The sequence below is a fragment of the Primulina eburnea genome, chromosome 12, assembly GCF_022965805.1.
Source record: "Primulina eburnea isolate SZY01 chromosome 12, ASM2296580v1, whole genome shotgun sequence".
Lineage (NCBI taxonomy): Eukaryota > Viridiplantae > Streptophyta > Magnoliopsida > Lamiales > Gesneriaceae > Primulina > Primulina eburnea.
In genome coordinates this window covers 29604161-29616519 of record NC_133112.1, presented here as the reverse complement: position 1 = coordinate 29616519, position 12359 = coordinate 29604161, and the positions used below count along the sequence as shown (strand labels likewise).

The 12359-nt window shown below is 29.9% G+C and overlaps 1 protein-coding gene across 3 annotated transcripts; it reads left to right on the top strand.

Moving 5' to 3' along the window:
- The first annotated feature begins 811 nt into the window (after nucleotides 1–811).
- Nucleotides 812–5242, top strand: LOC140807737 (ASC1-like protein). 3 transcript variants are annotated; one of them, XM_073164699.1, is made up of 7 exons: nucleotides 812–1098; nucleotides 3080–3309; nucleotides 3392–3547; nucleotides 4092–4277; nucleotides 4414–4598; nucleotides 4752–4827; nucleotides 5033–5242. In XM_073164699.1, the coding sequence occupies exons 1-6, from the start codon at nucleotides 961–963 to the stop codon at nucleotides 4781–4783; spliced, it is 927 nt and encodes a 308-aa protein (XP_073020800.1). In that variant the 5' UTR covers nucleotides 812–960; the 3' UTR covers nucleotides 4784–4827; nucleotides 5033–5242. The 3 variants fall into 3 exon arrangements, with proteins under 3 accessions (XP_073020800.1, XP_073020799.1, XP_073020801.1); XM_073164698.1 differs by having other exon boundaries at nucleotides 4989–5242; XM_073164700.1 differs by lacking the exon at nucleotides 3392–3547 and having other exon boundaries at nucleotides 4989–5242.
- Nucleotides 5243–12359: the final 7117 nt, after the last annotated feature.

The window sequence follows — 12359 nt, the reverse complement described above, 5'->3', positions numbered from 1 at the left end:
CAGCATGTTGTGACATTGTATCCAAAAGACCAAGGTATCAAACTTCACGTCAATGGGGTTTTGGTTTCCGTGGAATTCTTGAAACACTACAAAACTTTTAAAGAATGCCAAGGCTCATCTATTTCTATCAATATCGCTCGTTACAATGTAGCTTTCTTTTCTTTTTTTCTAAGACATCAGGCCAAAGATATTTGGCTGTCAATACCAAGTTGATAAAATTCTTATCATTTGTGGTAAACAATAATGGATAGATGGTAGCAGATGCTATCCAATTAGTTCTTTATTTCATACTCGGGTATCGTTTAGTTTGTGAGACATGACGGTGAATGATGTATAATATTTATATTTTATATATATAGACAACATAATTATTTATAGAATTCGAGAGAAAAGTTGAATAAAATAAAAATTTTAATCCATTTCCACAGTCTTAATTATATTATAATCATTTCCTATATTTGAAATATATATATAAATAATTAAAATAAATATTTATGTTGTATACATCGGTAAATAAAGAATTAATACACAATATATATGTATTATTAATTAAAATTGGACTTCTAATATAATTAATTTTAGGAATATCGGTGAATTTTTTAAAAAATTCCAAAAATATTTTTAAAAAATCAACTCAATATTCCATATTTTTTTTCATTATACGGAAATCGATAAATTTCATTTAATTTTTTTTTTAAAAAAAAAAACTAATCCGGAGATTCTCCGACTTGTACCAGGACCCGCTGATAAGGCCCACGACCAATCCTATAAATAGGCCAACGAGAGAACTTCTCCCACTCAAATCGGCGAGCTGGTGCCATTTGTTTCTAAAACACTGATAAGAAAAAAAAAATTTGAAAATTCTGATTTAAATATCGAATCTTTTTACGTATTTACAGAATTTACACCGTAAAAATTGAATTTGTTTCAGTGAAATAAGTTGTCACTCTCATTCTTGAGATGGGTTTTCTGAAATTGGTGAAATCAGTGGACTGGGAGCAAGAATCCTACGCACAGTACTCTGATTTCGTCGCGTTACCATTCTTCGCGCTCTTTTTTCCAGCAGTTCGATTTTTCCTTGACAGATTTGTTTTTGAGGTGTTCTTTTGTTGTGGCCCGCGTTATGCTTTTTTTTTCTTTTTCCCTTTTCTGGTTTGTGTTGATTTCTGTGATTGTGATGGGAGCGGCTATTTTTGTGATACCTGTTTTGTACTTTTCAACAATGTTGGACAGGCGTTGTTTAATGGTTCTGTGATTTCTTATCAGATACTCCACAAATGTTAGCAAATTGTTGGAATATTGGAGAGTCCGAATTGAATGTCTGGATTTTGAAGGAATTTAGCGGTTGGGATTAAGATGATAACAACTCTGTAAATGGCTTGTTCAAATAATTTTGCTAGAAAGTGAAGGAGGAATGAGGGAACCATTCAGGATTAATATGTAGTACTGGTAGAATGGAGGATTTTGGCTTGAGGTTCGGAATTCTTAAAACAGATTTCCCTGAGTCGATACCATCTAATGCGGTGTCTTTGATTTCTTAAGCAAACCATTTTATTTCAAGGAATTTTAAAAAACCTTTTGTTTCACAATGCTTTGCGGGTGAGACCTTCTAAAGAAAATTTTGCTTCATTGTGCTCTGTGGGGAAAAAAAAAGCCCTCCGGGAAAGTATGGGCCTTTATTAGTTTCTCATGACATTGGATTTGCTTATGCATTCTGTTGGTCTTTTATGCCATGTTATAATGAAGTTTGTGCTTCTTTTGTTTGCTCAAAGTGTGTTTTCCTCTATCATTGGGCCTGGTCCCTTTCTGTTATTTTCTTCTAATATAATGTGGCATGCCATTGAGATTGAAATCATAATCAGCACAATAATGCATCAGATATATCTAAAGTTGTTTGGTCATGCCTTCATATATGAATATACTCTCTAGCTTTGTTGTAGTAAATTCACATAAAAAGCAGCATGGGTAATGTCCTATCTAACAATCGTATGCTTAATTGGCCATCATATTTGAGAAACATGCACAAGTCATTTACCTCGCCCCTCCAAGTTAAGCAGACGTGGCACTATTGTTTTTAGAAGACTGGTCCAGAACTTAAAGCATAACTTGAAGATCGTGATTTGTTGGATATCACAAACAAACGAGTTTGGGGTTATTGAGTGTTTTTTATGCAAATTTACTCAGTCTTGAGTTAAGTGCACGTGAAAGATATATGAAAATGACGACAAACTTAATGAAAGAAACTAGCAAATATGAAAGTCAAATGCAAGTGATATGCTTTGCCCAAATAAGTAATCTTAGGACATTATGATGCGTGAGCTTGACTTGATTGTGAAATTCTAATTAAAATCTTAAGAATGTCAACCTCGGGCAGCATGTCAAACTTGTACAAATTTCTAAATTTAGTGTTTTATTGTCTTAAACATATTTAAGAATTTCTTCGATTACCTCCTTTTTTATTTCAAATGATTAGCATATGATCATCAAGCTCTCACTTCAATTTAGAGCTCTAGATTTTGGTTGAGGATATTTTGTTGTAATAGGTTTGCTATTTTTCTATTCTTTTGTTATATATTAGCCTATAAATGTAAGTGTTCTTAATTTCCTGGGAATTGCCTTTTCTATTCAGTTGTAAGTGTTATGATACTCATTCTCTTTAATAGAGTCAGTGTTATTTATTCCCTTTGTAATTTGTATATATCCATGAGCATATTTCTTTTAATCTTTTGTTCGTTAAATCTGTGAATGCTAATGTGCCCTCATTTCCTGCATTTTTCATCAACGATTAGTGTATTAAGTTTACTACTGATATTTAATTTTTTTGTGAAATTAGCATATAATTCCTCTGGAGAATTATAATTTTGGTTTCATATTTACATTGTCACGAACATGTGTTTTTATATTTATTGGAACCATCGATGCGATTCTGGCTCCACTTTGAGAATTATTTTCTCTAGTGTTTGTATGTGGTGATACAGTTGAGACTATTTGCAAATGGTAATAGATAATAATTCAAGATTGTTTCTACCTTGCTATGAATCATTTACTCAACTTATAGCCTAAAATTCACATGCTGCAGAAAGCCGCCAGACGACTGATATTTGGAAAGGGAATGCAAGTTGTGAAGAATGAGTCACAACAGCAAAAAAAGAAAGTACACAAGTTCAAGGAGTCAGCCTGGAAATGCATTTACTATCTTTCGGCAGAGATTTTAGCACTATCTGTGACCCATGATGAGCCTTGGTTTAAAAATACCAAATATTTTTGGTTGGGACCTGGAAATCAAACCTGGCCTGACCAGAAATACAAGTAAGATTGTCTGTCTTTTCTTTCAATTACTCCCATATTTGTGCAAAGTTTAGTTGATATATTACTGTCTTCTGTTGTTCAGAATGAAACTGAAGGCTCTCTATATGTATGCTGGTGGATTCTACACATACTCCATCTTTGCTCTTATATTTTGGGAGACGAGGCGGTCTGACTTTGGGGTTTCTATGGGTCACCATGTTGCAACTTGCATTCTCATCATATTTTCTTATGTATCCAGGTTTGTTTTTGTAGTGGTGAGACATTAATTTTAAATACAAAAGCAGAAGCTTAACTTGGAAGTAATCTGCAGGAAGAAAGCTTAAAAGAGTAGGTTAAAGCTTATTTATTTCTGACAATGATTTGGCTATATGTTGTTCTATCATACAACAAATGTGATCTCAAATTTCAAATCGAATGTGTATTTGGGAGACGGAAAAAGCTTAATGTAGTGGCTTTGAACAGAGGAAGACATTTATATTTTTTTATAAACTGTAATACCATGTTCCAAATGGACTATGAGACATGTAGTAATGTCTTAGTAAGATGAATCCTACAACAACTTGGGTTAACATTTCGTAAAGCGAGAATGGCTGCGGAGTATTATTGGAGCCTATTTTCTATTGCCTGAATATCTGTGTCTTGATTGTGCATTATACAAGTGTATTGTCTGTGAACCGGTGATAATAGCATCTACTAGAACCAAGAAGAATGTTATTATGCTTTTTATGAACTGGTGAATTTTCTGGAAACTGATTTCATGTGTCTTTATTGGCTTCTTTCAGGTTTGCACGTGTTGGTTCAATTGTTTTAGCACTTCATGATGCTAGTGATGTGTTTCTTGAAGTAGGGAAGATGTCTAAATACAGTGGCGCGGAAGCACTTGCTAGCGTTTCCTTTGTTCTTTTTGTTTTATCGTGGATCCTGCTTCGTCTCATCTACTACCCTTTCTGGATTTTATGGAGCACAAGGTAATACCAAATATTTTAAGGTCCAGTTAAAATAGCCAAGTTTCTGGTTTTATTTATCCCATTTATTTTCCATTTTGTAACCCAAAAGGTTGAAAACAAAGCTTCTTTTCTTGTGTTTATTTATCTTAATATGCAGTTACGAAGTCATCCAGACGTTGGATAAAGAGAAACACAAAATAGATGGACCAATTTACTACTACATTTTCAATTTTCTTCTCTTTACACTGCTTGTTCTTCATATCTACTGGTGGATTTTGATGTTTCGGATGCTCGTCAAACAAGTCCAAGCGAGGGGCCAAATCAGTGAAGATGTTCGATCTGGTTAGTTAAAAAACATATTCAAATACTTAAATATAGACGTTATTATCAAGTTTTAAACAGCATTGAAGGAAAATAAATAATATCACTATACATCATATTTCAGCTTTTAATCATTGACCAGAAATCTAAACGATTCCCTTTTGTAATGTGCAGATTCTGAAGATGAAGATCAGCATGAGGATTGATCATAATAGGAAACATTTTAATATTTTTTCATTTATTTTAAAAGGTACTGCAATTTTATTGAAAGAAATTCATACAATTCTCTTGTTTGTTTCAAAAAATCCTTGTCGGAATAAACAACTTTGAGTTTCCTATTTTTGAATATTTATAAAAATTCGATATGTTTTCTTGATTACTGAAACCATTTGATTTTCTATCCACTTGCAGATTCTGGAACACCCAATAGCAGCATGAACCGTTATTCTTTGCAGGTCATTTTGAACTGTTTGGTTCAACAAACATGAGCAAGCAAAGTTTTATACTTATTAAGAGGCCATATGCAGATAGAATGGTAACATATAATTAGTTTTATTCCCAAATCCTGACTAAAGATGTTATGTTACTTTGCATCAATGATTTCTGTCGGACTGTAAATTTTTTGTCGAATGGAATGTTTTCCGGTTCGGTTTCGAACATCTGGCATCAATGGTTATGGGGGTTGCATATTGTTAGTGTGAATTTTTATTTCTTACTGATATATATGGGACTATATGATCTTTTGAATTGGATCTTTCACGAAATGTTTTTTTTTTGTCTGAAATTGTGTTATCTCATAGGTATGATGAGATTCTCTTCCTTGGAATCATGGCATACCTGAATTTATGTTCAGGGGCACACTTGAGAAGGTTATTTTCTTAAATAAATAGTTGACCAAGGTAAAAAAAAAAATACCCCTAAATTTTACTTGAAAATATTCATTGACAAAAAATCGAGATTAAGATATCCCTAGTATTATGTTAATATTTTAATCTCATAATTTGTATATCTTTTAATTTTGTGAGTGTTTTTCGGTTTTACTTTTCGAATACTTTATCTTGTTGACGACGATACACAAAATTAAATTAATATCTTAAATTTTAGTACAGTAATGTTCTCTCAACATAAATTATTTTAATATAAAATTGTTTTGAAAAACAATCGAGTTTATAATATTTTCATCATATAAAGTACAATTTTTAAATTTAATTTATGTTATTGTCATTTTATATTATAATTGATCCTTGTTCAAACCATTTATATGGATGGTCTATTTATCGATTTAAATATCAATCAAGTTATATTATAAACAAATAATTAATTTACGTATATGTATTTGAATTTGAATAAATTAAATAACATTATATTTATTTATAACAAAATATATAATTGTATATTTAATTTTTATTTATTATATAATTTTCATTCATAACACAACTTAATGGTTCAGTCTATTTAATTTCCCACGATTTGAATACTATTTAATTAAACTAACCTTAAACGGTTTGGAATATTTATTTTGTTTGGTTTTTATGAACAATTTTAAATGAGGCTTAATGAAAAGTTTTGCACATACACAAAACATAATTTACTATAATTAAGTGTTACTGATTGTTATGATTTACTATAACTGACTTAGTGAACGAGTCTTGATTTCAATTGTGGAAAGATGCACATATCATCGATATAAAGTTATTGTATGTAAAAGTATTCATCGGTCGGTTCGGTTTTTTTTTATTTCGGCTTTTTGTTTTAGAAATATAAATTCGATATCTGATTCATTTTTCTTCGGTTCTTTTATTTTAGTCCGTTAGTTCAATTTTGATACACTTGTTTAAATTAATAATATCAATGTATTAAGAAATATTATATGTTATCCTTTTAAATAATTTATTTGTAAAATGTTTAAATATAAAGTCTAAATGAATTAAATAAACAATAATCAACTAAAAATTATTCAAAATGATTCTTCATTCACTAAATATCATATAAAAAATAAAATATAAATAAAATTATTAATTTAATGAAATTTCGATTTTTTCGGTCGGTTTGGTTTTGACATATATAGTCTGAAAATGAATCAAATAAACTTCGATTTGAATATTTATATCCAATACAAAATTCGACTTCCGGTTTGCTTCGGTGTTGTTTGTTTTTTTTTTTTTTTCAACTTTTTCTTTTATTTGAAGTCTGAACACTCTTATATGTATGTGGGTATGATGTGTTGTTCAAACCCAAACCACCTACAAAAGCCACATCAGCTTGGGCTAGGCCTGTAAATAAATCGAGCTGGTTCGATAAATATTTTATTCATATTTGAATTTATCGAACTAGAACTGAATTTGAACATGTTCGAATTTTTTCGAGCCGAACTCTAACCAAAATTATTTTGTTCAATAGTTCGCAAGCTGCTTGCGAACCTTGATGATTTATTAATATAATATAATTATATATTAAATATATATATTTTTTGAGCTTTCGGACCTTCGTTCTCGAACAATACTATCTGAACAATAGTTCGAATAGTTGAAGAATAAGTTCGAAGATTTCGAGCCGAATTCAAATTTGAACTTGAACTTTCTTTCGAGCCGAATTCAAGTCAAAAAATAAAAAAATTTCAAACTTCAAGTAAAGTTCGAATTCGAATATACTTAATTCGAGCCTTAAATTTTTTGGTTCGATTCCATTCATGTCACCCCTAGCTTGGACGGTCATATGTGAACATTGAACGCCAAAACTCCAAAAATTTTCTTTTTTAAAACTTTAATTCTCGCTCGTGCAAGATTGGCGTGAAGGGTGGGGTGGGCAACAACCCCACAATTTCTCTTTTCTTTTTTCAAAAAATAAAATTGTTTTTCATTTAAAAAAAAATTATCCCAACTGTTTAATTTTTTTTAAATGCATATTTTATTCCAAAAATTATGAACGGTTTTTAAATGGCTGATTAACGTCTAGTTTACTGTTATTTTAATATAAAAAATCATATTTTATCTATAAATATTTATCATCTTCCGCATATTATTTCAATCATCAAAACATATTCTATGTCAAAATCACTCCAATTATCTTCTCTCTATTATTTTCATCATCTTAATTTTATTTTTAATATTTATTTCTCTAATCTTATTTTTTTATGTGATAGATGAAAATAACCTAGGTCTTTTTAAAAATTTCATGAATTATCCAAAAATGTCGGAAAAAATGCTTCTTCCCAAAATTCACAAAATCCATCAATTTATCCACATTTCCATATCTACAAAATTATCCATATAGTTCATATTCACCAAATTATCCATATAATCTATATCCACCAAATTGTCCATATAATTCATATATATGCACCAAGTGTGCTTTTTTTTTTATATGTTGTAAACTTTTATTTTAAATTTATAAATAATATTTTAATTTTAAATAGATGACACTCGTAATAAGAAAAATTAATTTTATTTAATAAATATATTTGAAATTAACATTATTATTTATTTAAAATAATAATCATTTAAATTGTGTAAATAAAATTTAAAATGTATTTGTTAATGTAAAATAAGAATACAGATGAATGAATGGACAATGAGTTCCAAAAATAATAAGTATCCACGCTAAAATGTAATGTGAAAAAATTATAAAAAATTTCTTATAAAAAATCATATTTAAAGTTCTTAATTTTAATACAATATAACGTTATTTCAGAATTCACGCGATTCGTTATATGTCCTAATAAAATTAACACAATGTATTGATATGTATTGATAATCCAAAGACTAAAATTTCACTGAGATATGAGTATAAGACAGACATTTTATATTGTCCAAGTAAGGTAAATAAAGGGACTAACATGTACTAGGATCTTGATTGATGTTGCGTAGGCCTAATATTAAGCTAACTGGGACAAGTAACACCATTATTATTTCTCAGTTCAATGCATGCATATATATGCCTTAAAAGATTGACCAAATCAGAATTGCAAAAAACGTGACAGTCATTTTAGAAGGTATATATATAAGATTACTGTTAGTTGTTCCAGAATATTGGTGGGATAAAATACCTGAGAGTTATGTATATGAACATGGACAATCATTCTCTCTTGAGCTAGCTTTTGGAGTTGAGTTAGGTCCAAGTTCTCATATTAACAATTACATTGTTATTTTTATGCAATCAATAATATAATTATGGTAGTACATGTACATACATGCATGTCTGTAGCCAGAATAATTGGTACGATATTGTATGCTTAATTAAGATTAATGACCGATAAATTCGGTTGAGAAAAATTCTAGCAAGCGGACTAGGTCAAATTATAGTAAATGAACGACAAGTCCAAGTATCGATCCCACATAGACTATTATTTAAATACTAAGATTTAAATTATTCGATTTAATCTAAGCAAACAATAATAAGTGATTGGATGATAATTTAAACTAGTTAAATTAAATTCAAATATGCTAAATTAATAACTATGATCGAAATTGCAGAACAGATTTAGACTTGGGAAGTTTTCAAATTCAACAAAATGACCGGGAACATACAACGATTCAAACTTTGATTATTGTCACGCATTGAAATTAATTAACCACCGATTATTCGATGTCACGATGAAATTCCCTGAATTAACTAAAAATCTATTTCTAGAATTTATAATCCTATTTTCATTTAACAGTCCAATTATTTCTAAGTGAATTTAATCAAACAAAAACGCGTTATTCAACGATGGAATCAGAGCTGTCGCCTAAAAAATTGCACATTGAAACGACTACTATTTCTAGTCGATTTAACCATGTGTTGATTAATATTTTTGAAGCTAAATTCAATCTATTCTCTTTCGAGTCAAATTCAAACAACAAACATGCAAATAATTGGCCAAATTAAAAGCACGAAAATTACGCAAACATTAATCAATAACATAAATTAATTCGTAAATCAAATAATCCAGTGAATGAACAAGATCAAAAGTTTGTCCCTATCGTGGTCCCGATCACAAGAAAAACTACTCCATAAATTCAAAACTAGAAGAAAAACTAATATTCGAATTCATGACGAAAATTAAGAAAACAAGAGAGGAGAAAATCTCAGCGATGGTGTGCGAATCTTGCGTGTAAATCACGTTTTTCCTCTTGTTTCTTACAAGCCGTCGCCGTCTTCAAAAGTCTAAAGTTCTCTTTCTTTTTCTCAATGAATCGTTTCAGCCAAAGGTATTTTCAAAGTCTAGGTTTTATCTTTTTATATCTCTCCCAAATCTCTAACAAATCTTCGCCAAATCTGAGTCTGATCTCACGGGCACGGACCCCGTGCATGCATCAGGGAAGGGGTCCGTGTAGACTCTGCCCAAAATTTCTTCCGGAAAAGCACTGGACACGGACCCCGTGTAGAGGTCTGTGTAGGCACTGTATTTCTCATTCTCGAGGATAGATGACACGGACCCCAGGTACAGGTCCAGCAGGGGGTCCGTAGTAGGCACTGTATTTGTCTTCTTCGGGCTTCTTAGACACGGACCCTTACACGGGTCCGTGTAGGGGTCCAGATACTACTTTGTGCTATTTTCCTATTTTTTTTCGATTATTTCTGACATGATATTGTGAAGCTTGACTTTTTTCTCCTTTTCTTTGGCTTTTATAATTTTTTGGTAAAACCTGCAAATAGCCAAAATGAAACGAATTAAGCGCGAAAATTGGAATAAAAAAATACCAGATAATCATGAATACGATAAAATAAAGTCCTTAAAATGCTATATAATTCATGTTTATCAATTAACAATTATTGTTAAGCATGTCAGAATAATATTTATGGTGGACTATTATTAGAAATTAAATAAAAATATGTTTATCACAAAAAACTCTTGTATATGCGTGACATGCTTTTTAATTCGATAACACCCTTTGACATTAAATGAAAGTATCCAATCAGTTGGCTAGAGCTGGTCACTAAACTAGTAACTAATATAACTCTCAGTAGGTCGATAAATTTGCACGTATTTACATTAATTATTTGGTGATGACGATATCAGGATCTCCAAAAACTTTGAGTTAATAAGAGAGGGACGAGTGTTGAAAGTAATAATTGTCTTTGTTAGAAGAGTGATTGACACGTAGTGTTTGTATCGTTGTAGTACGGTTTAAAACATCTGAGTAGCATCGTTCGATTCACACTTGTTTGATAGAATGTTTCACGCCATTATTTCTGTCAAGCGTAACAATATTAACAGTGCATATATTGGTGCTCGCCGATAAAAAGTAATTATTGCAGCGTGCTTTTATAATACACGCTGTTAATGATGTGCAGCGAAAATCATTTTTCTTGTAGTAATATAGAAGAAAAGTGTAATAAATGTTTTTGTTATAGCATGTTTTGTACATGCTTGTTTGATAACATCCTTCGATATTATATGATAGTATGTAATCAGTTGCCTAGATTTGGTGACTAAACTAGTAACTAATACAACTTTCAGTTGTTCGATAAATTTGAAAGTATTTACATTAATTATTTGGTGAGGACAATACCGGGAAGAGTGTTGAAAGTAATAATTGTTTCTGTTAGTAGAGTGATTGATACGTGATGTTAGAGTTGTCGTGCAATGATTTAAAATATTAGTATTGTCTCATTACCATCACTTGTAATTTTTTACAAAGTGATAAAAATTTGATTTTACAATGATTATGAGTGAGAAAATACCGAATTTCGGTACGATAACAGTATGAAATTTTAGAGGTTCGTAACGGTCGGTTTGGTCCGGTTTTACTCTATAACAGTTTGGTTTTTCGGTTTCGGTTTTGAATATCTCTAGTCCAAAATCAAACCATTTTATTACGGTTCGGTTCGTTTTTTTGTAATACGGTTCGGTTTCTACGGTCAGTTATATATTATTAGCTAAAATTTGTTAAAAATAAAACTATATGTCATTTTGTGCCTTTAAAATCTTAATCATAGTATTTTTCAAACATTTAATTTATGGGACTTGATCTTATATATATATACATATATATATATACATATAAATATATATATATATATATATATATATATATATATATATATATATATATATATATCCAAGTTCTTAAATCTTAATAGGCCCATTATACATAAAAATTCTTATACTTAACAATAATATGACCCATTATGCATAAAACCTATCATTAACAATAATATGATCGGTTCGGTTATTCGATTTTTGGGGGGTTAAAACCGAACCGAAAAACCGAATTTCATAAATTTTAAAACCATAACCAACCGAAAAATCAATAAAACCGAACCATTTAAACGCATTATTCGGTTCGGTCGGTTTTTTCGGTTTTCGGGTTTTATGCCCACTCCTATGAAATTTGAAAATTTTCAGTGTATAACGAAATAATGAAATGATATATACAAATTTAAAAATATATAATATTTTTAAATGATAAAATTATTTTTTTAAAAAATAATATATTTCTTCGATATAAAACCGTATGCTGAAATCGTACCGAAATTTTAATATACCACAATATATTTTTGTATAATTGGTATGTTAATTATATGAGTTACACACAAGTTTTTGTCTAATTATATATACCGAAAATTTCAGTATGATACAAATACAAATATTTTAATACTATAATTTTCTATACAATAAATTTATATATATATATATATATATATATATATATATATATATATATATATATATATATATATATATATATGATAATTATTTTTCCGTACGCCACGATATACACATCTCTAATTGTCATGATCAAAAGTTGAGAGTGTTGTACCAAATAAAAAAATTAGACAATGTTTTTTTCTGTAAGA

Excerpts from the sequence above, each read along its gene's own strand:
- LOC140807737 (XM_073164699.1), top strand. The coding sequence starts at position 961 with ATGGGTTTTCTGAAATTGGTGAAATCAGTGGACTGGGAGCAAGAATCC. Across the intron at positions 4,278-4,413 it reads TGGATTTTATGGAGCACAAG|TTACGAAGTCATCCAGACGT; the intron begins GTAATACCAAAT and ends CTTAATATGCAG. Across the intron at positions 4,599-4,751 it reads CAGTGAAGATGTTCGATCTG|ATTCTGAAGATGAAGATCAG; the intron begins GTTAGTTAAAAA and ends TGTAATGTGCAG.